General features: G+C 45.5%; 1 protein-coding gene across 1 annotated transcript; it reads left to right on the top strand.

Moving 5' to 3' along the window:
• Positions 1–10,405: 10,405 nt before the first annotated feature.
• On the top strand, positions 10,406–23,206 carry LOC308150820 (E3 ubiquitin-protein ligase TRIM35-like; the record flags this gene model as incomplete). The annotated part of the gene is made up of 12 exons (XM_080523612.1): positions 10,406–10,810; positions 11,152–11,247; positions 11,550–11,780; positions 11,880–11,902; positions 11,986–12,104; positions 12,870–13,246; positions 20,217–20,681; positions 21,023–21,118; positions 21,432–21,662; positions 21,762–21,784; positions 21,868–21,986; positions 22,653–23,206. 12 exons carry the CDS (start codon positions 10,406–10,408, stop codon positions 23,204–23,206), a joined length of 2,739 nt encoding a protein of 912 aa, XP_080379738.1.
• Positions 23,207–25,158: the final 1,952 nt, after the last annotated feature.

Here is a 25,158-nt window from a genome sequence, read left to right as displayed (position 1 = left end):
TTTTATGATGTAGTTTATATTACTGCTGTTGTGTGTTTGATTGATTACTATTGTTCTATTATTATTTTTTAATGCTGTGTGGATATGTTAAAGCACTTTGAGCTTTAACGTTAGCAGGAAAAGTGCTACACAAATAAAGGTTATTATTATTATTATTGTTATTATTATTATTGTTATTGTTGTTATTATTATTATATTATAAGCAAGCTGAGCAAAGAGAAACAATCTCATCTGCCTCCACTGACTGCATATTAGAGGACAACTCGAGGACTTTATCACATCAAAATAACATATTTATTTATCAGGTGCATCTCACACAGCCGACCCTGACAGAGAAATGTTTTGGGATCTTGAGCTCCTCGCTCAACAACAGTCGACAACAATCAACAATCACTAATATAATATAGTAATACGAAGAAGTGACAATAGTCACTTTCATATGAATATGAAATATTGTATGAGGTCTGTATGAAATGCTGTATGACAACAAACAACGACTGAAACATTGTGATGATTCCTGAGTGCTTTCGGAAAATATCAACACTATGTCTTCGATATGCAATAGAGGACGATACAGTAGAGTTAACCAACCACAAGACACATGGAAGAGATCATTAGCTGCACACTCAAACAACTAATCCATTCTGTTAAGTTCCTTGGGTGGTGGAGAACCTACAGTTCCTTGGGTTGTGACAGACAGCTGATTGGAGAACCTACAGTTCCTTGGGTGGTGGCAGACAGCTGATTGGAGAACCTACAGTTCCTTGGGTTGTGGCAGACAGCTGATTGGAGAAACTACAGTTCCTTGGGTGGTGGCAGACAGCTGATTGGAGAACCTACAGTTCCTTGGGTTGTGACAGACAGCTGATTGGAGAACCTACAGTTCCTTGGGTGGTGACAGACAGCTGATTGGAGAACCTACAGTTCCTTGGGTTGTGACAGACAGCTGATTGGAGAACCTACAGTTCCTTGGGTTGTGACAGACAGCTGATTGGAGAACCTACAGTTCCTTGGGTGGTGGCAGACAGCTGATTGGAGAACCTACAGCTGGCTAGGGAGAAACAAACCACAGCCATTTCCTTCCTTCTGTAGGCTACCTTAGGCCAGCCTTTAGTAGCTGTCTGTCATGTGACATAATGACAGACAGACAGACAAACAGTGAGACAGTCAGACAGACAGTGAGACAGACAAACAGTGAGACAGACAGACAAGACAGACAGACAAGACAGACAAGCAGTGAGACAGTCAGACAGACAGTGAGACAGTCAGACAGACAAGACAGACAGACAGTGTGACAGACAGACAAGACAGACAAGACAAACAGATAGTCAGACAGACAGACAGACATACAGTGAACAGACATAAACATTGAATCACAGTGAACGTGATTGAAGTGAGACTCCGTCAAGGTGGATTTGATAAAGTGTCTTACCCTCTTCCCTTCATATGACATTAAGACGCAGGACTGTGCTATGCAGAATGTTTGGCTAATCCATGGGAGGGTTCATTTGGGGGTTGTTTTATTTGTTGATTGTGATTGGTTAAAAGTATGCATGAGGGGAGTGATTGGTTAGATAGAAATGGGGGCGGGCTTAATGAGTGTGGTCTGAGAGACAGGAGAGACAGGAGATCAGTGTGAAGAGAGATGGGAGTTGGTAAGTTGAGTTCTGTATGATTGTGTAGCTTGTTAAATCTTTTCTGTTAGTTTGTTCACTGTTTTATTTACATGTACTGATATCAATGTGTTGTGTTTAGTTTTACAATCTGTTTAATAGACGAAGAAGGAAACCAAACCGAATTGTGTCAGTCTCATCATTTCACCCGTACTGCCGGAGCAAGCAGAGGATTCGCCATCAGCTAACTAGAGGGAGAGCTGAACAATTGTAAAACACCCGCTGACGACCGCAGGAGGACGGACCGTCAGTTAGCTAAGGAATACAAGCCCGGTTGGACGCAACAGAAGCTCCGGGAGGACAAGGATCCATTCACCGGAGATAAGAGCAAGCTAAAGCCTGGTCAGGTTAGTGACGCAGCCGCCAGCTGGCAACGGAGCCGCGGCGCCCGCAACTGTAGCTAACTAGCCACTTGCTAGCCAGCGTAGCATTAGCAAACTAAGCTAGCGTTAGCCCTGTTGTCGCAATAGCGCAGCAGGCACGCGGTAGAGCTTATAGCACTCAAAGCTACAGCTAACTAGGCCGGCAACGGAGCAGCGGCGCCCGCGACCGTAGCTAGCTAGCCACTTGCTACCCAGCGTGGCATTAGCAAACTAAGCTAGCGTTAGCCCAGTTGTCGCAATAGCGCAGCAGGCACGCGGTAGAGCTTATAGCATTCAAAGCTACAGCTAGCTAGGCAGGCAAGGAGTGAAACAATCCACGGCTAGCTTCAACTGGTTAACCCAACTGCAAGAATCCACAGCCAGCTAGGCTAACCTACAAGACCCACCAAGAAAGGAATTGCGAGCTAATAGCAGCTACCCAGAGAGCTACCCACACCCAGCACTCTTCTCTGTGACTCTATTGACTGTTTGCATTAAAATAGGTTTGTGTGTACCTGGGTATTAAGTCGTCGGGGGGAGGAAAATCCTCTCCCACTTTATTATTTTATTTTTAGCAGTATCCCTGGGATGACCCCACGGTGAACCTGGTTCCGCTGCCGAAGACTAGTTAAGGAAGTGCAGGGACCAGCGCAAATCAGCTCAGGGAGTCAGAGAGGGCTGAAGATATAAGATAGAAAGACGAAACAGGTACACACAAGTTATTTCTGAGTCACAGGCAGAATGGAGGCACTAAAGACCGAAAGGGAAAAGTTGGCAGTCACTTTTGAGAGAGGATATCGCCACATCATCAGGTCAGTGGCATTGATGGGCGAAGATGACATGAAACGCGAGTGGATAGCGCTCCTGTCAAATGCGAAAGACCTAAACTCTGCAGACGACAATTATGAGGAAGGTTTGAAGGCCAAAGCAAGTCAGGAACCTGAGACAGGTAACAGTCAGCTTCTTCAAGACATCACCAATGCCGCTGAGGAGAGAGCTCAGAAGGTTGAACAGGTCGGTCACGTCTTAAAGGCCAACATGTGGACAAGGTTCGCGGGAGTCGAACTTTCATCCACAATTAGACGAGCAGAAAGGAGTCACGAAGGCGCGAAGAGGATCAGTCTAGAGGAGGCAACCCACGACGTTTGTAAAGAACGAAGCACACTCACAGATAACCTCATCATCAAAGCGCGAAGTCTGCTATCAAGCTGGGGGGAGTGGATCCCTGTAGTTGAGGCGTGCAACACGAGGAAGTCGCTAGAGGAGCTGGAGGACAAAAGGGATGAACTTTGGGAAACGTTTGTGACTGAATTTGGAAGAGTTGAGAAGGAGAATACTGACAAAATGGCCGACAAGGCCGCCGCAGCAAAGCAAATGGCCACCGACGCTCTCGCCGAAGATGAGAGGAAAAGGGCCGACGTTCTCGCCGAAGATGAGAGGAAAAGGGCCGACGCTCTCGCCGAAGATGAGAGGAAAAGGGCCGACGTTCTCGCCGAAGAAGAGGCCAAAGATCGAGCGACGAATAGAGAAAGGGCCGACGCTCTCGCCGAAGATGAGAGGAAAAGGGCCGACGTTCTCGCCGAAGAAGAGGCCAAAGATCGAGCGACGAATAGAGAAAGGGCCGACGTTCTCGCCGAAGAAGAGGCCAAAGATCGAGCGGCAAATAGAGAAAATAAAGAAGCCATTGCCAAGCTGGAAAGGAAAGCCGCTGAGGCAAGACTGAAGTCAGCTGATAGCGTGGCCGAGTTTGAGAAGGAGACAGCGAAGGTGAAATTGGGGGCCGAAGAAGAGATCGCTGAGGCAAGGCAGAAGGCGGCCGTGATTGAGTTGAAGGCAGCAGAAATAGCCGCTCAAGAGCGCGCCAAACTACTGGAGGCTCAGCGGGAAGCATGGGAACAAGCCCGGGAGGCAGGGCTGGAGAGCGCCACATATGGAGGCAACCGCACTGGAGCCATCCCCAAGATCAAACTCCCTCCAACAAGGCTGCCCGTGTTCAGCGGGTGTATGAGAGATTTTCATCGCTGGCGGAAAGATTGGGAAAGCCTGCAGAGGCAGGGAGACCCATCGGGGTCGCCAGAGGTGAAGAAACTTCACCTCCTCGAGAGCATAGACCGAAAGGTTTTCGAGGAGCTCAAACTCTCGAGCTACCGCTCAGCGGAGGACGTGTTCAAAGCCTTGGAGAATCGGTTTGGAGACAAGGCAACCATCGCGCTGCAAATTATTGAGGAATTGGAAAGAATACCAGCGGTAAAAGGAAACCAGCCGAGAAAAGCGATCGACCTTATTCAGGCAGTGGAAAGAGCCCTCATGGACCTGACTGACTTAGGAGAAGTGGGCGCTATGAAGAACCCACTTGTAATTAAGGCCATCGAGAGCAAACTGCCAGATCGCGTGCAGGAAGGCTGGTTTACCTTTGTAACCGAACCCGAAAACCAAGTCGCCCCAGACAAGCAATTCGATGCTCTTCTTCTGTTTCTGAAAAGGCAGGAAGTAATCCTCGAAAGGATGGCGCGAATCCGAGGCTCCACAGAAACCTCTGAGGGAACACCAGAGAAGCCAGTCAGATGGGAGAAGAGGGCATTCACGAGGGCCACGGAGAGAGACTCACCGGTAGATGAAGAAGAGGAAGAACATCGAGGTGAAACCAGAGTCACGGGCAGAAACTCGGAAAGAAGAGAAGAGTGTGACATCTGTGGAAGCGATCAGCACGGTGGCAAAATATTCTTCTGCCGTAAGTTCAAGAGTCTCAGTCTGGCAGAGAAGCGAGCCATAGCAAAGCAAAGCAAAGCCTGTCAGAAATGTTTGGGCATGCACGGTGCCGACGGAGAGTGTAGCAACCGGTACCTGTGCAGAATGTGCAAGCAGAATGAAGGAGGGGCGAGTCATCACTACCTTCTGTGCCCCAAATGGAGTGAGGGGAAGAGGACAGGGCCAGGGTTCGCTGACAAGCAACGAGAATTCCTGGATTCTTTGGGACTCAACCCTGAACAGGAGAGGAGGGCGAAGGCATTCACCAGTAAGGCTTCGATGACGCTGAGCACGGGCGCAGAAGGCGGAAGTCTCTTCGCAGAGGATGGGCCAGAGGAACATCCAGTACTAATGATGATATTGACAGTCAAAACAGAAGCAGGATATGCCCTGGGAACTCTCATAGACCTCGCCTCCGACACAAATTATATCACCAACCGGGCCGCCGATCGGCTCCGACTGGAGCGGAAGCAAGTAACACTGACTGTGCATGGAGTCGGTGGAATGAAGGTCAAGGTCAAGACTAATAAGTACCTGCTAAAGGTCAGGGCGTGGAGCAACAACAGATGGAGTCCCCACGAGATGGTATGTTACGGGCTCGACACAATCGCTCGTGCAGACAAGGTCATCAGTCCAGAGCGACTCTGTAAGTTTTTCCCTGGGGTCGAGAAGAAAGAGCTGGTCCGACCTGAGGAAATCGAGCTCTTGATCAGCCACCGAGAGGGACGACTTGCTCCGCAGTGGATAAGAAGGACGGGAAATTTAGTGCTGTGGGACGGGCCTCTGGGGAAGACCGTGGGAGGAACGCACCCAGACCTGTTTGAAAGTTGGGAAAAATCCGCACACAACTCCCAGACGCACTTTGCGCGTTCTCTGAGAACGGAGGCAGTACGATTCGAGGAGATCCCCTGCAAGACGCTCAGCGCCAAAGAAGAGGATGGAGACCAGAAGCCGCAAGGTCATGAAAGGACCGGGAGAACAGCTGCAAGCAGCAAAGAGGTCCTCGAGTGGTGGAGCTGGGATAGCATCGGCGCCGCGTGCGAGCCAAAATGCGGAGGGTGTCGTTGCGGAAATTGTCAACCAGGCGGGAAAGAGATGACTCGCGCAGAGGAAAAGGAGGTCGAAATCATCAAAAGGGGCTTGACTTACGTAATGTCTGATGACCACAGCGACCTGCCGCACTGGGACACAGAATACCCGTGGACTGAGGACCCCAGCTCGCTCCCGAACAACAGAGGAGCGGTAGAGGCTACATTCCGGAGGACCGAGAAGCGATTGGAGAGGGACCCAGTATGGAAAGCGGCATACGCGGCGCAGGTGCATGAGATGATCCAGAGAGGGGCTGCGGTCGAGTTAAACGAGGAAACGATCAGTAAGTGGGACGGACCTGTGTGGTACGTAAGCCATCAGATCGCTCCAAACCCCCACTCTGCCTCCACACCGGTGCGGCTCGTGTGGAATAGCAGCCAGGAGTTTCGGGGAACCAGCTTAAACAGCATTCTGCTGAAAGGCCCGGACGTTCTGAACCCCATCCGTGCGGTCTTGTTGAGATTCCGGACCGGAGAGCATGCAGCCATCGGGGATATTAGGAAAATGTACAACTCTGTCTGGTTGCGAGAAAGGGAAGTCCACCTCCACCGCTTTCTATGGAGGGACACGGCGGAAGAAAAGATCAAAACCTACGCAATTACCCGCGTCAACATCGGGGACAAGCCGGCCGGATGCATCGCCCAGCTGGCCATGAGGGAGACGGCAAGGCTGCCAGAGTTCGCCCACCTAAAGGAAGAGCGGAGAGCGCTTGAGGAGGACACCTATGTAGACGACATCCTAACGTCTCACAACGACAGAAGAAAGCTGAAGAGCATCACGGAGGGAATCGAGAGGATACTCAACGCTGGAGGTTTCGCTCTAAAGCCATGGACCCAGTCGGGTCAAAGTGGGAGGAGCAAAGAAAGCCAGCCTGAAGAAACGAAGGCCAATATGGAGCCGGAATCAGAGGTGTTAGTGCTGCCTAATCAGCTGAGCGAGGAAGACAACAAAGCGCTTGGAGTCGGGTACCATGCAGAAGGGGATAAGTTGTTCCTTATGGTTTCCATCAACTTCTCCAAAAGGAAACTGAAGGTGAGGACAGAAACAAATCTCTCAGAGGAAGAAATTGAGGAAGGAACGCCGTGCCCCCTAACGAGAAGGGAGCTATTGAGCCAGGTGGCGGGCCTGTATGATCCCGTGGGTTTGGCCACCCCGGTGAAGGAAAAAGGTGCCATCCTGGTCAGAAGGGCCTTTCAGGAGATGGGAAAATCCGGCATCAGACAGAACACATGGGACAACCCACTCCCCATTGAGCTCCGAGCCGACGCAATCAGGATCTTCAAAGAGTATGCGAGACTTGGAAAAGTCAGATTCGAGAGGAGCCTAACCCCGCCTGGATGGGAAGGAAGGCCATGGGGCATCACCTTCTCGGACGGGAGTGATAATGCGTTCGGTGGCGTCCTCTACCTGAGGTGGAAAACATCCAGGGGAGTGGCTGTAAGGCTGGTCGAGTCAAAGGCCAAATTGACGCCGATAACTCAGAAAGGGGATGTCGTTAAATCCGAACTGTGTGGGGCCGTAATCGCATCCAGGCTTAAGGGCTTCTGGGAGAAGCAAGGTCGACTGGGTGTGGAGAGGTGGTTTCATTTCGTGGACAGCCAGACCGTCCTGGGGGCCATTCAAAGGGAAAGCTACGGCTACCAAACGTTCTACGCGAATAGGATCGGAGAGATCCAAAGGGCTGGACCAACTGACGACTGGTGGTGGATCCCCGGAGACCTAAATGTCGCGGATCTCGTCACACGAGGCTGCCCGCCGGAAAGCTTGGGAGAAGGCTCGACCTGGCAGAACGGTCCGGAGTTCCTGGCGTGGGCAGTGGAGAAGTGGCCCGTGAAATCCGCGGCAGACGTGGCTGCAAGTGCTCGAGACAGCGTGATCAAGCTGCAACGGAAAGCGTTCACTGCAGCTGTAACACGCGCTCAGGCGAGGAAGGGGCTGGACCCGAAAAGCACCATTGAGGAGGAAGCAAATGCGAAGGGGACACCCACACCGGTTGGGAGTTCCAGGGACCCCGAGCATGAGAGGGAGAGGCTCTGGGGCGCTGCTCTCATGAACCTGATTGAGCCAGAACGCTTCAGCGAAATAGGCAGGCTCATTCGGGTAGTTGGGTGGGTCCGGCGAGCTGTTAGGCAGTGGTTGGTTTGCAGGAGGGCTCCGGAAGACGCAAAGTGGGAGGCTACTCGCCAGAGGGAGACAAGAAGCGGAGTTAGCCTCGGCGTCCAGGAGCTAAACGCAGCTTTCCGCGACCTGTGTCTGGCTGCACAGGATGGAATAGAATTTCCGAAAACGACTTGGGACAGACTGGTAGTTAAGAAGGTCGAAGGGTCGGGGCTGCTGGTGTGTTCCGGAAGAATCCAGGAAGAGGTGGGACGGTTTTGGCAACAGTGGAGTCAACTGGCTGGGCCCGGGCTTTTCATCCGCACCAAGTGGCACAGAGAAGCCCGAAATGTGGCCGTGGGAGACGTGGTCTGGTTGGCTGACCAAAATGCCCTAAGGGGGCAATTCCGCCTGGGGCGGGTTGTGGAAGCGAGGCCAGACGAAAAGGGGCTGGTTCGGGACGTAAGAGTGAGGGCTTGCCTAAGCCAGCCTGCTCTAGGAGTGGGGGCTTCAGGACGAAGAAGGAGCGAAGGCCGCGATCTCTTCCCGACGCTCGACCGAGACGTCAGGCGGGTGGTCGTGCTGCTTCCCGTGGAGGAGCAGTAAAAATGACTATTGAAGAGAGGGAAAGTTGTGGTCCATTTAGTTATAAAGGACCAATGGACCAAGTGGGAGGTGTTTGGCTAATCCATGGGAGGGTTCATTTGGGGGTTGTTTTATTTGTTGATTGTGATTGGTTAAAAGTATGCATGAGGGGAGTGATTGGTTAGATAGAAATGGGGGCGGGCTTAATGAGTGTGGTCTGAGAGACAGGAGAGACAGGAGATCAGTGTGAAGAGAGATGGGAGTTGGTAAGTTGAGTTCTGTATGATTGTGTAGCTTGTTAAATCTTTTCTGTTAGTTTGTTCACTGTTTTATTTACATGTACTGATATCAATGTGTTGTGTTTAGTTTTACAATCTGTTTAATAGACGAAGAAGGAAACCAAACCGAATTGTGTCAGTCTCATCATTTCACCCGTACTGCCGGAGCAAGCAGAGGATTCGCCATCAGCTAACTAGAGGGAGAGCTGAACACAGAATGTGTCTTACCCTCTTCCCTTCATATGGCATTAAGACGCAGGACTGTGCTATGCAGAATGTGTCTTACCCTCTTCCCTTCATATGACATTAAGACGCAGGACTGTGCTATGCAGAATGTGTCTTACCCTCTTCCCTTCATATGGCATTAAGACGCAGGACTGTGCTATACAGAATGTGTCTTACCCTCTTCCCTTCATATGACATTAAGACGCAGGACTGTGCTATGCAGAATGTGTCTTACCCTCTTCCCTTCATATGACATTAAGACGCAGGACTGTGCTATACAGAATGTGTCTTACCCTCTTCCCTTCATATGGCATTAAGACGCAGGACTGTGCTATGCAGAATGTGTCTTACCCTCTTCCCTTCATATGGCATTAAGACGCAGGACTGTGCTATGCAGAATGTGTCTTACCCTCTTCCCTTCATATGACATTAAGACGCAGGACTGTGCTATGCAGAATGTGTCTTACCCTCTTCCCTTCATATGACATTAAGACGCAGGACTGTGATATGCAGAATGTGTCTTACCCTCTTCCCTTCATATGACATTAAGACCAAGCCCGGATTATCCATATATTGCATCGGGTGAATGCCCTGGGGCACCAGCCAATGGGGGGGCACCAAATTATTCGGACAATGAATAGACCTTTAAAATATTTTGGCCACATTTTTAAAATATAGGCTATATTTACTGGAAGACATCCACACAGGTACAAAACTAACGGTTATATTTAGGCTATCATATAAATAATAAGATAAATAATTGCGAGTGCCCCACCCCCAGTCACAGACAAGTGCCCCCCCCCCCCCCCCCCCCCCCAATCACAGACAGGTGCGCGATGACGCGCCGCCATCTTGAAAATTTAAACTGGCCTCGTCGAGGTTCCATCTTTGTTTTGACAATAGCGGAAATCGAGAGGTATTCCTATTTGAATTACAGATAGATACGCATTTACTACTCCAGTTACATATCTAGCTCTGGCCGTATATGTGGAGAAATTGGCTGTATGATTATGACTTAGCAAAACAACGGGTGGTGAGTGCGGTTGAGTTAGCTGTGAGCCATCTGTCACTGGGAGCCGAGTCATTGTTAGCTAACGGTGGCTAACTCCGGGAGCTAGTGCTAGCTGACGTGGGTACATCATAGGATCTACGAGGTATATATTCAGTAACAGCACGACCTTGAGTGTGATATTGCTTTTTTATACAACAGTTAGTACTACTACTAAATGACCGTTAATTAGACTACATGTTTGTGTTCAGGTTACTAGGCAACAGTCCATTTGAAGTTCAGTTACAGGAGAGAGGTCAGAGAGCTAGTACAGAAGAGGAACAGGCATCGTGTGAGAACATGGCTGCTACATCGTCTCTCCCAGAGGAGGATCTCTCCTGTCCTGTGTGCCGTGACATCTTTAAAGATCCTGTCCTCCTGTCATGTAGCCACAGCTTCTGTAACGCCTGTCTGCTGGAATACTGGGGACACAAGGGATCTCGGGAATGTCCAGTTTGTAGAAGATCCTCAATGGATGAGCCTCTTTACTTTAACCTAGCCCTAAAGAACGTGTGTGAGGCCTTCTTACAGCAGAGAAGTCAGAGAGCTGAGGCAGGGTCTGGGGTGCTGTGCAGTCTGCACGGTGAGAAACGCAAGCTCTTCTGTCTGGAGGATAAACAGCCCGTCTGTGTGGTGTGTCAGGTCTCAAAGAAACACAGATCTCATGACTGTGTCCCAGTAGACGAGGCTGCACAGGAGCATAAGGTAAACATGAATAAGATACAATAAGATGACTATTTAAAATTCTGTGAGTGATCGACAGCTATGTCACTTGATGTTTTGCTCCTGCGTTCAGACTGGTAGAAAACAGAAAGGGTCGTTGTTTTCTTCACAGTGATAAAAATGAACGATCGTTTTTAGTTTCTGTTTTAATTTGACTTTGATTCATCCTTTTTTGTCTGGAATAACAAATATAGTTCTGCTGAGAGAATGTGTTTCTCTGACAGACTATAAGGATTATGATAATGATTCCTACAGAACTGTGGTAAACAGAAACTGTCAAATGAGTCCAGAAATGTCCTCAGTAAAGTTTTGTCTCAATCCAGGAGGAACTCCAGACGGCTCTGAAACCCTTACAGGAGAAGCTGGAGGTCTTTAACAAAGTTTTAAAAACCTGTGATGAAACATCAGAGCACATTAAGGTACTGTGTACGTCAGGCAACGTGTTGTATTCAGTGATGTGGTCTTCTCTTGTTGTCTCAGTATTGGATTCTGTTGACATCTAACTGATAGTCATGCATCTGCAACTCAAAATCATAAAGAGAGCTGCATGCATTTCACCTGAACTTTGAATAATAATAATAATAATAATACCAAAGTTAAAGTAAAACTAGTTAACATACTATAATATAGTATGTTAACTAGTTTTACTTTAACTTTGGTATTATTATTATTGGTAGTAAAACTACAGTGATCATAATAGTATTCCCCTTGCTGTCTCCAGAGCCAGGCCCAGCACACAGAGAGACAGATTAAGGAGGGGTTTGAGAAACTTCACCAGTTTCTACGAGAGGAAGAGGAGGCCAGGATAGCTGCACTGAGGGAGGAAGAGGAGCAGAAGAGTCAGATGATGAAGGAGAAGACTGAGGCACTGAGCAGACAAATATCATCACTTTTAGACACACTCACAGCCTTAGAGAAGGAGCTGAAAGCTGAAGACATCTCCTTCCTGCAGGTAAGGATGCCTTCTCTCAGACAGTAATTGTAAATGTATTCAGAGACTGATTGATGACATCACTAGCATTGATGACAATTCTCCTCTGTTCCTCTCCAGAACTTCAAGGCCAGTAAGGAAAGGTAAGTGATCTGTCTCTGGTCTCTCTTCTCTGGGGTTCTGAACCCAAGCCCACAGCAGCACTGACTCCTGAATGTTCTTCCAGAGCCCAGTTCACACTGCCAGACCCAGAGAAGGTTTCAGGAGGGCTGATAGACGTGGCCAAACACCTGGGCAACCTGCAGTTCAGAGTCTGGGAGAAGATGCAGGGGATTGTCAAGCACGGTTAGTACTGACCAGAATTGGATTAAGAATATCTAATAGATTATATGAACACGTTCATAGAACATACCGCATTAATACATTCATAATAATATTATGTGACACCAGCCAGGTGCCAAAGTCATCTTTCAGTTTTTGACATAGTCTGAAAGTACAGATTGTCAGCTTTCAAATTATGTGAAATTGGAAGAAAACAGAAGACGACATGTGTATTTGAATGTACCCCTGAAATCACATTCCTGAGAAAAAGCCTTTTAAAGATCTGAGTTTTTCACACGTCTGCACAGCCAGGTAATGGGCGGTAACAATAGCTGATTAACCCCGCCCCCAACCACTTCCCCTCTAGATTGACAGCTGCCAGCTGTTAATATCTGTCAGTGTTACTGGGTCAGATAGGCTTTTCAAAGGGAAGTTTACAGTACATAGCTAGCTATAGCTAACATTCTCACCTAGGCATTATGATGCTCACGTTCCATTTGACCAGCTGCCATCACAAATGTATAATATATAATACATATTACATATGTATATATATATTATATATGTATAATATGTATAATAAATAATACAGCGCATAATGTGTAGAATGCATCTGTGTTTGTTTTGAAGCTCCTGTGATTCTGGACCCCAACACTGCACATCCCTGTCTCTCTCTGTCTGATGATCTGACCAGTGTGAGACAGAGAGGGTCAAGGAAGCAGCTGCCTGACAACCCAGAACGGTTCATGAAGCATCCAAATGTTGTGGCCTCTGAGGGGTTCATCTCAGGAGAGCACAGCTGGGAGGTGGAGGTGGGGGACCATCCTGGATGGGTCATGGGTGTGGTTAAAGAGTCCAGTGACAGAAAGGGGGAGGTACCATATGCATCACCACAGTATGGATACTGGGCTATACAACAGACGGATGGTGAGTATACAGATGTAGTGGGTAAGACCATCACTCTGAAGAGGAGACCCCAGAGGATCAGAGTACAGCTGGACTACAACAAGGGGGAGGTGTCCTTCTACGACCCTGAAGACATGACACTCATCCACACTTATAAACACACCTTCACTGAGAGACTGTTCCCCTTCTTCTGTATTGGAGGAGCTGGTGATGCTAAACACCCTGATCTACAGATCTGCCAATCAGAGGTGTCTCTGACCGTGATGTCATCCCAGTGAGGAGGGGGGGTGGGGGGTGGGGGGTGGGGTGGCCACCCGTCTTTCCCACCCGATCCAAAGTCAATAACAGGCTCGATACATAGTTAATCATTTACATAAGGCTTCATTACATTTAGATACATAGTTAATCATTTACATAAGGCTTCATTACATTTGCTGATATAAATGCTGACTCACTGGTAATTATAGAGAGTTGATGACAAGTGTGGTAATAAATCCACGACACTATCATTTTCAATAATTGAATGATTTATATTCATGATTGTATCTTAAGAATGTTGAGTTCTTAAACAAAAACAAAAGTTGTTATTGTTTATTCTGTATGTTCTTTCTTTTTTCTTTTGTTACTAAATGTGTCTCAGGGGCATGGAAGTGAGTCTTATGGTATTAGAATCATAAATATAAAATATTACGGCTGTCAAATTATTAAGATTTATTTTTTTATCATAACCTGTAGTAGTTATAATTGCTGTGTTGACATTATACTTACTTGCTTACTTTGCTCAGAGTATGAATCCTAATCCAACAGGCAGAATGTGATTCCTCTATGACTAGTGCTCTGCATTGGGAAGATCTCCTCATATGTACATTGTGGGACATTTAATAAAAGCTGTTTTGCTGATCCCAGATCTGCTGTCGGTCAGTGTTTAGTGATTACCAAACGCGATGGTAGCAAACGCGTCTGTTTAGATTCAGAACGATATTCTCTGGTATTTGGTTTGAGGGGTACCAACATTCAAATAAGCATATCTTCTTCAACTATTTAGATTTCAATGTATGACACCTCATTTGAACGTTTACAATCTGCACTTCCATAATCTGTCAAAAAGAAAGAAGCCCTTGCCTTACGTGGGGACCTTTTCACCAGACCCTGTCACATTGAGCTCAGGTTGGCTGTGATTATCTCTTGTTAACTGGTTGAGGTTATGTAAGCAGTGAAATCAGAGTGATCAAGTAGAAACACCACTTATCAGGACATTATGATTCACACCTCACAATCAAGGTCAGTGTAAAATGCTTTAATGATGATATGAAACAAACTTGAATCAGAGAGACCTCTCCCCTCACTAAAAACATTCCCCTGACATGTTTAACTGAACATTCAAAGTGCACTCAGCATTACATCCTGGTGGATGAATACTGTCATGCTTTTGTGTGTGTGTGTGTGTGTGTGTGTGTGTGTGTGTGTGTGTGTGTGTGTGTGTGCGTGCGTGCGTGCGTGCGTGCGTGCGTGCGTGCGTTTTGATTGATTGATTGAAAACTTTATTAGAATGTTTGCAGAAGTAGGTACATGAAAGTACATATTACATACAAGGTCAAACTAAGAGGATAAAAACCCAAGAAAGCCACTGGCTTATTTCAATTGGGGTCCTTGATTTTCAATTCATCGTTACATGTAAGACAGACATAAGAAAATAACTAGTACTATCTACATGATAATACAGACAAATAACTATTACTATCTACAAGATAAACGTACATCCATCATGGGAAGAACAATACAACAAAACATAAGGTATGTACAGCGGGTAGGACAGGTGGGGACATACACCACAGGTGGGGGCGGGGGACAAAACACAAAGTATGTACAGTGGGTAGTTCAGGTCTTTTAATCTGATTTTTGTTTTAGAGGGTCCAGTTACGGATTGCAGCCTCCTGTAAATGTTTTTTGAGAGTGGTTTTGAAGGTGGGCAGTGTTTTGCACTCCTTTAAGATTATAGGAAGGGCGTTCCACATCTTTACTGCATAGTTTGCAAACGAGTTTAAACCCTTGTTTGTGTTGCAACGCGGTTGAACGTGGTTCGTGGAGCTTCCTCTGGTGTTGTAAGTGTGGACGTTGTTCACTTTTTGGAAGTATGTTGACAGGTACTTGGGTGTCTTTGTGGTGTAGCGTATCTTGAAGACTAGGCCCAGTGCAAGCTGCTGCACTCTGTCAACTACTCGTAGCCAATCAAGGCTCAAAAAAAGAGCAGCGGTTAGATGTGTCCTAGGGTTGAGGCCTAGCGGAAGCCTAACCAGTTTATTTTGGGCTGTCTGGAGTCTTGTTTTATGGGCCTTTGTGGTTCTATAGTACCATGATGTTACGGCATAGTCGAAGTGACATTGAATGAGAGCTCCTGATAGGGTCCTCAGTGTGTTTTTACTGACAAGTGAGGATATCCTGTACAACGTGTGTGTGTGTGTGTGTGTGTGTGTGTGTGTGTGTGTGTGTGTGTGTGTGTGTGCGTGTGTCGTATCGTATCCGTACGGTCCCAAACCGGAGCGGAGGAGTGACCTGCTGCTTGTCTTGTATCTTGTAACCCAGCCCCCCCCCCCCTCCCCTCCCCTAAATGCCACAAACGCTTCCGGGATGTCGGGAGTCTCCGCGGCACAGCGATGAATCAGGAATTCAAAGGTCGTTTCTGGAGAGAGAACATCACGTCTGTCACCTGTCACAGGGCGAAGCAGGCCAGGCGACCGGGCCAGCCGAGGTCCATCAGAACCAGCAGCAGAGGCAGAAACGCTCCTAGCAGGACCTGGATCGGAGCAGGACGCGTTAGAGGTCAACGCAGAACGCCGAGAGCTTGAACGCTGATTGGCTGATCCAGGACTCACATGTGCGCGTCATCACCCGGACCAGAGAGAGACACGGGAGAGATGGGACCCGTGGGTTATGTCCTAAATGTCTCTTTTAATGTTAGTCGATGAATCTATATATTTGTATTGTATTTTAGTGGTTTACATCGTATAGTAACTGCTAAATGTGTATTGTATTGTAATTTGTATTGTATTTTAGTGGTTTACATCGTATAATAACTCCTAAATTTCGTTGTTTGGTACCTGTACTGTAGCAATGACAATAAAGTCCATTCATTCATATAGTAATTCATCTATTATTTAGTTTGTTTATCTTTGTTCTATGCCCCTTGGATTGTATGGTTTATTCTTGTTTTATGATGTAGTTTATATTACTGCTGTTGTGTGATTGATTACTATTGTTCTATTATTATTTTTTTATGCTGTGTGGATATGTTAAAGCACTTTGAGCTTTAACGTTAGCAGGAAAAGTGCTACACAAATAAAGGTTATTATTATTATTATTGTTATTATTATTATTGTTATTGTTGTTATTATTATTATATTATAAGCAAGCTGAGCAAAGAGAAACAATCTCATCTGCCTCCACTGACTGCATAATAGAGGACAACTCGAGGACTTTATCACATCAAAATAACATATTTATTTATCAGGTGCATCTCACACAGCCGACCCTGACAGAGAAATGTTTTGGGATCTTGAGCTTCTCGCTCAACAACAGTCGACAACAATCAACAATCACTAATATAATATAGTAATACGAAGAAGTGACAATAGTCACTTTCATATGAATATGAAATATTGTATGAGGTCTGTATGAAATGCTGTATGACAACAAACAACGACTGAAACATTGTGATGATTCCTGAGTGCTTTCGGAAAATATCAACACTATGTCTTCGATATGCAATAGAGGACGATACAGTAGAGTTAACCAACCACAAGACACATGGAAGAGATCATTAGCTGCACACTCAAACAACTAATCCATTCTGTTAACCTTGTGTGATGTTCACTTTTTGGACCCTTTCGTACTCTTCGGGTCCAGTTGACCCGGGACATCATTGGGGTTTTAAAAGCACTTGTCTTGTCACGGTGCTCCTAGTCCCAAGGCTGACCCATACAAGGGGGTATACTCAGGGCGCAAGAAAGCCCCAAAATAGCCCATACTATTAAAGGGCGCCTCCTGTGGGCACAAACAGGTACTGTACCCAATAATGCACAATAGGTACTGTGTACACATTCAAAAGTGCATATCTTTTGTTCTGGTGGATCTAGGGGGCTGCCCTTTGGAGAGGCTGGAGCAGAGGATTCTTAGTAACAACCCACAAAGTGTCAGACCCCTGGGAATAGGTGGGGCCGAACGACAGCATGATGAGTAGAAGCGTTTTTACGCACATGATGCCCCTAACTTTGAAAATGCAAAATCCACTATAATAAAGACCTGGGTGTCATAAATCATACTTATCTAGGAAAAATGTTAATGAAACAATGTTTTCATTGCTGTTTATTATTTTGAATTGATATTCTCAATTGAATTTCACATTTATCTAATTATAATCAAAGCTGTAAAGAAAATACAGGTGATGAACAAGAATAGAAATGAAAGAACCAAACTGTTTTTGCCAATAGCTATGAAATACATCTCTCAAAAATGTCTGCAAATGCTGAATCACAAAACACGAACGGAATGTACACTGTTTTCACCGTCACTGTCGAAATACAGTATTATGTCTGAAAAATCCCAAATAATTCTGAAATACCACTGGCTACAATTGTGTGTGCATGGGTATGCCTGTCTACACAACACATGAAGCACAGAATGTGACAGTGTGTGTACCTCAAATGTACTTTTTGCAGTTGCATGTTTACATGTTTACAATGTTGCACTTCAAAGGGTAAAAAGTGCGAGAGCAGACGGCTTCTTGGCACGGGAAAGCTAGAGCAGAGGTGTGTGAGTGAGTGAGTGTCAGTGTGAGTGTGTGTATGTTTCTGTGTGTCTCTGTGCATCCGGGCCTAAATGACCCGAAGATCTTATGAAGGACATAAATGTGTTGGGGTATTGTAGGATGTGTAAAACATTTTTTTCCCCACTTTTACATGTTTTTCATAGAAAATAAGCCAAGGCCATGGAGTTTCATATTGATCAAATGTATTCTTGTACCATTTCTCACCAAGTAAAAATGTAAAACGGGTCCGGTTGACCCGAACACCACACAAGGGTTAAGTTCCTTGGGTGGTGGAGAACCTACAGTTCCTTGGGTTGTGACAGACAGCTGATTGGAGAACCTACAGTTCCTTGGGTTGTGACAGACAGCTGATTGGAGAACCTACAGTTCCTTGGGTTGTGACAGACAGCTGATTGGAGAACCTACAGTTCCTTGGGTTGTGACAGACAGCTGATTGGAGAACCTACAGTTCCTTGGGTTGTGACAGACAGCTGATTGGAGAACCTACAGTTCCTTGGGTGGTGACAGACAGCTGATTGGAGAACCTTCAGTTCCTTGGGTGGTGACAGACAGTTGATTGGAGAAACTACAGTTCCTTGGGTGGTGGCAGACAGCTGATTGGAGAACCTACAGTTCCTTGGGTTGTGACAGACAGCTGATTGGAGAACCTACAGTTCCTTGGGTGGTGGCAGACAGCTGATTGGAGAAACTACAGTTCCTTGGGTGGTGGCAGACAGCTGATTGGAGAACCTACAGTTCCTTGGGTTGTGACAGACAGCTGATTGGAGAAACTACAGTTCCTTGGGTGGTGACAGACAGCTGATTGGAGAACCTACAGTTCCTTGGGTTGTGACAGACAGCTGATTGGAGAACCTACAGTTCCTTGGGTTGTGACAGACAGCTGATTGGAGAACCTACAGTTCCTTGGGTGGTGGCAGACAGCTGATTGGAGAACCTACAGCTGGCTAGGGAGAAACAAACCACAGCCATTTCCTTCCTTCTGTAGGCTACCTTAGGCCAGCCTTTAGTAGCTGTCTGTCATGTGACATATGACAGACAGACAGACAAACAGTGAGACAGTCAGACAGACAGTGAGACAGACAAACAGTGAGACAGACAGACAAGACAGACAAGACAGACAAGCAGTGAGACAGTCAGACAGACAGTGAGACAGTCAGACAGACAAGACAGACAGACAGTGTGACAGACAGACAAGACAGACAGACAAGACAAACAGATAGTCAGACAGACAGACAGACATACAGTGAACAGACATAAACATTGAATCACAGTGAACGTGATTGAAGTGAGACTCCGTCAAGGTGGATTTGATAAAGTGTCTTACCCTCTTCCCTTCATATGACATTAAGACGCAGGACTGTGCTATGCAGAATGTGTCTTACCCTCCGAGCCTTCATATGACATTAAGACGCAGGACTGTGCTATGCAGAATGTGTCTTACCCTCTTCCCTTCATATGGCATTAAGACGCAGGACTGTGCTATGCAGAATGTGTCTTACCCTCTTCCCTTCATATGACATTAAGACGCAGGACTGTGCTATGCAGAATGTGTCTTACCCTCTTCCCTTCATATGACATTAAGACGCAGGACTGTGATATGCAGAATGTGTCTTACCCTCTTCCCTTCATATGACATTAAGACGCAGGACTGTGATATGCAGAATGTGTCTTACCCTCTTCCCTTCATATGACATTAAGACCAAGCCCGGATTATCCATATATTGCATCGGGTGAATGCCCTGGGGCACCAGCCAATGGGGGGGCACCAAATTATTCGGACAATGAATAGACCTTTAAAATATTTTGGGCACATTTTTAAAATATAGGCTATATTTACTGGAAGACATCCACACAGGTACAAAACTAACGGTTATATTTAGGCTATCATATAAATAATAAGATAAATAATTGCGAGTGCCCCCCCCCCCCCCAATCATAGACAGGTGCGCGATGACGCGCCGCCATCTTGAAAATTTAAACTGGCCTAGTCGAGGTTCCATCTTTGTTTTGACAATAGCGGATATCGAGAGGTATTCCTATTTGAATTACAGATAGATACGCATTTACTACTCCAGTTACATATCTAGCTCTGGCCGTATATGTGGAGAAATTGGCTGTATGATTATGACTTAGCAAAACAACGGGTGGTGAGTGCGGTTGAGTTAGCTGTGAGCCATCTGTCACTGGGAGCCGAGTCATTGTTAGCTAACGGTGGCTAACTCCGGGAGCTAGTGCTAGCTGACGTGGGTACATCATAGGATCTACGAGGTATATATTCAGTAACAGCACGACCTTGAGTGTGATATTGCTTTTTTATACAACAGTTAGTACTACTACTAAATGACCGTTAATTAGACTACATGTTTGTGTTCAGGTTACTAGGCAACAGTCCATTTGAAGTTCAGTTACAGGAGAGAGGTCAGAGAGCTAGTACAGAAGAGGAACAGGCATCGTGTGAGAACATGGCTGCTACATCGTCTCTCCCAGAGGAGGATCTCTCCTGTCCTGTGTGCCGTGACATCTTTAAAGATCCTGTCCTCCTGAAATGTAGCCACAGCTTCTGTAACGCCTGTCTGCTGGAATACTGGGGACACAAGGGATCTCGGGAATGTCCAGTTTGTAGGAGAAGATCCTCAATGGATGAGCCTCTTTACTTTAACCTAGCCCTAAAGAACGTGTGTGAGGCCTTCTTACAGCAGAGAGGTCAGAGAGCTGAGGCAGGGTCTGTGGTGCTGTGCAGTCTGCACGGTGAGAAACGCAAGCTCTTCTGTCTGGAGGATAAACAGCCCGTCTGTGTGGTGTGTCAGGTCTCAAAGAAACACAGATCTCATGACTGTGTCCCAGTAGACGAGGCTGCACAGGAGCATAAGGTAAACATAAATAAGATACAATAAGATGACTATTTAAAATTCTGTGAGTGATCGACAGCTATGTCACTTGATGTTATGCTCATGCGTTCAGACTGGTAGAAAACAGAAAGGGTCGTTGTTTTCTTCACAATGATAAAAATGAACGATCGTTTTTAGTTTCTGTTTTAATTTGACTTTGATTCATCCTTTTTTGTCTGGAATAACAAATATAGTTCTGCTGAGAGAATGTGTTTCTCTGACAGACTATAAGGATTATGATAATGATTCCTACAGAACTGTGGTAAACAGAAACTGTCAAATGAGTCCAGAAATGTCCTCAGTAAAGTTTTGTCTCAATCCAGGAGGAACTCCAGACGGCTCTGAAACCCTTACAGGAGAAGCTGGAGGTCTTTAACAAAGTTAGACAAACCTGTGATAAAACATCAAAACACATTAAGGTACTGTGTACGTCAGGCAACGTGTTGTCTTCAGTGATGTGGTCTTCTCTTGTTCTGCTCAGTATTGGATGCTGTTGACATCTAACTGATAGTCATGCATCTGCAACTCAAAATCATAAAGAGAGCTGCATACATTTCACCTGAACTTTGAATAATAATAATAATAATAATAATAATAATAATAATAATAATAATAATAATAATAATAATAATAATAATAATAATAATACCAAAGTTAAAGTAAAACTAGTTAACATACTATATGGTAGTAAAACTACAGTGATCATAATATTATTCCCCTTGCTGTCTCCAGAGCCAGGCCCAGCACACAGAGAGACAGATTAAGGAGGGGTTTGAGAAACTTCACCAGTTTCTACGAGAGGAAGAGGAGGCCAGGATAGCTGCACTGAGGGAGGAAGAGGAGCAGAAGAGTCAGATGATGAAGGAGAAGACTGAGGCACTGAGCAGACAAATATCATCACTTTTAGACACACTCACAGCCTTAGAGAAGGAGCTGAAAGCTGAAGACATCTCCTTCCTGCAGGTAAGGATGCCTTCTCTCAGACAGTAATTGTAAATGTATTCAGAGACTGATTGATGACATCACTAGCATTGATGACAATTCTCCTCTGTTCCTCTCCAGAACTTCAAGGCCAGTAAGGAAAGGTAAGTGATATGTCTCTGGTCTCTCTTCTCTGGGGTTCTGAACCCAAGCCCACAGCAGCACTGACTCCTGAATGTTCTTCCAGAGCCCAGTTCACACTGCCAGACCCAGAGAAGGTTTCAGGAGGGCTGATAGACGTGGCCAAACACCTGGGCAACCTGCAGTTCAGAGTCTGGGAGAAGATGCAGGGGATTGTCAAGCACGGTTAGTACTGACCAGAATTGGATTAAGAATATCTAATAGATTATATGAACACGTTCATAGAACATACCGCATTAATACATTCATAATAATATTATGTGACACCAGCCAGTGTTTTGACCAGCCAGGTGCCAAAGTCATCTTTCAGTTTTTGACATAGTCTGAAAGTACAGATTGTCAGCTTTCAAATTATGTGAAATTGGAAGAAAACAGAAGTGTCAGCTTTCAAATTATGTGAAATTGGAAGAAAACAGAAGACGACATGTGTATTTGAATGTACCCCTGAAATCACATTCCTGAGAAAAAGCCTTTTAAAGATCTGAGTTTTTCACACGTCTGCACAGCCAGGTAATGGGCGGTAACAATAGCTGGTTAACCCCGCCCCAACCACTTCCCCTCTAGATTGACAGCTGCCAGCTGTTAATATCTGTCAGTGTTACTGGGTCAGATAGGCTTTTCAAAGGGAAGTTTACAGTACATAGCTAGCTATAGCTAACATTCTCACCTAGGCATTATGATGCTCACGTTCCATTTGACCAGCTGCCATCACAAATGTATAATATATAATACATATTACATATGTATATATATATATATTATATATGTATAATATGTATAATAAATAATACAGCGCATAATGTGTAGAATGCATCTGTGTTTGTTTTGAAGCTCCTGTGATTCTGGACCCCAACACTGCACATCCCTGTCTCTCTCTGTCTGATGATCTGACCAGTGTGAGACAGAGAGGGTCAAGGCAGCAGCTGCCTGACAACCCAGAACGGTTCATGAAGCATCCAAATGTTGTGGCCTCTGAGGGGTTCATCTCAGGAGAGCACAGCTGGGAGGTGGAGGTGGGGGACCATCCTGGATGGGTCATGGGTGTGGTTAAAGAGTCCAGTGACAGAAAGGGGGAGGTACCATATGCATCACCACAGTATGGATACTGGGCTATACAACAGACGGATGGTGAGTATACAGATGTAGTGGGTAAGACCATCACTCTGAAGAGGAGACCCCAGAGGATCAGAGTACAGCTGGACTACAACAAGGGGGAGGTGTCCTTCTACGACCCTGAAGACATGACACTCATCCACACTTATAAACACACCTTCACTGAGAGACTGTTCCCCTTCTTCTGTATTGGAGGAGCTGGTGATGCTAAACACCCTGATCTACAGATCTGCCAATCAGAGGTGTCTCTGACCGTGATGTCATCCCAGTGAGGAGGGGGGGTGGGGGGTGGGGGGTGGGGTGGCCACCCGTCTTTCCCACCCGATCCAAAGTCAATAACAGGCTCGATACATAGTTAATCATTTACATAAGGCTTCATTACATTTAGATACATAGTTAATCATTTACATAAGGCTTCATTACATTTGCTGATATAAATGCTGACTCACTGGTAATTATAGAGAGTTGATGACAAGTGTGGTAATAAATCCACGACACTATCATTTTCAATAATTGAATGATTTATATTCATGATTGTATCTTAAGAATGTTGAGTTCTTAAACAAAAACAAAAGTTGTTATTGTTTATTCTGTATGTTCTTTCTTTTTTCTTTTGTTACTAAATGTGTCTCAGGGGCATGGAAGTGAGTCTTATGGTATTAGAATCATACATATAAAATATTACGGCTGTCAAATTATTAAGATTTATTTTTTTTATCATAAGCTGTAGTAGTTATAATTGCTGTGTTGACATTATACTTACTTGCTTACTTTGCTCAGAGTATGAATCCTAATCCAACAGGCAGAATGTGATTCCTCTATGACTAGTGCTCTGCATTGGGAAGATCTCCTCATATGTACATTGTGGGACATTTAATAAAAGCTGTTTTGCTGATCCCAGATCTGCTGTCGGTCAGTGTTTAGTGATTACCAAACGCGATGGTAGCAAACGCGTCTGTTTAGATTCAGAACGATATTCTCTGGTATTTGGTTTGAGGGGTACCAACATTCAAATAAGCATATCTTCTTCAACTATTTAGATTTCAATGTATGACACCTCATTTGAACGTTTACAATCTGCACTTCCATAATCTGTCAAAAAGAAAGAAGCCCTTGCCTTACGTGGGGACCTTTTCACCAGACCCTGTCACATTGAGCTCAGGTTGGCTGTGATTATCTCTTGTTAACTGGTTGAGGTTATGTAAGCAGTGAAATCAGAGTGATCAAGTAGAAACACCACTTATCAGGACATTATGATTCACACCTCACAATCAAGGTCAGTGTAAAATGCTTTAATGATGATATGAAACAAACTAAAAACAACTATGAATGTCACTAAAAACATTCCCCTGACATGTTTAACTGAACATTCAAAGTGCACTCAGCATTACATCCTGGTGGATGAATACTGTCATGCTTTTGTGTGTGTGTGTGTGTGTGTGTGTGTGTGTGTGTGTGTGTGTGTGTGTGCGTGCGTGCGTGCGTGCGTTTTGATTGATTGATTGAAAACTTTATTAGAATGTTTGCAGAAGTAGGTACATGAAAGTACATATTACATACAAGGTCAAACTAAGAGGATAAAAACCCAAGAAAGCCACTGGCTTATTTCAATTGGGGTCCTTGATTTTCAATTCATCGTTACATGTAAGACAGACATAAGAAAATAACTAGTACTATCTACATGATAATACAGACAAATAACTATTACTATCTACAAGATAAACGTACATCCATCATGGGAAGAACAATACAACAAAACATAAGGTATGTACAGCGGGTAGGACAGGTGGGGACATACACCACAGGTGGGGGCGGGGGACAAAACACAAAGTATGTACAGTGGGTAGTTCAGGTCTTTTAATCTGATTTTTGTTTTAGAGGGTCCAGTTACGGATTGCAGCCTCCTGTAAATGTTTTTTGAGAGTGGTTTTGAAGGTGGGCAGTGTTTTGCACTCCTTTAAGATTATAGGAAGGGCGTTCCACATCTTTACTGCATAGTTTGCAAACGAGTTTAAACCCTTGTTTGTGGTGCAACGCGGTTGAACGTGGTTCGTGGAGCTTCCTCTGGTGTTGTAAGTGTGGACGTTGTTCACTTTTTGGAAGTATGTTGACAGGTACTTGGGTGTCTTTGTGGTGTAGCGTATCTTGAAGACTAGGCCCAGTGCAAGCTGCTGCACTCTGTCAACTACTCGTAGCCAATCAAGGCTCAAAAAAAGAGCAGCGG

This window comes from Nansenia antarctica (genome assembly GCF_963989245.1).
Source record: "Nansenia antarctica genome assembly, chromosome: 2".
NCBI classification, from domain to species: Eukaryota; Metazoa; Chordata; class Actinopteri; order Argentiniformes; family Microstomatidae; genus Nansenia; species Nansenia antarctica.
Note: the sequence above shows the minus strand (reverse complement) of the source record. Positions and strands in the feature narration are given on the sequence as shown.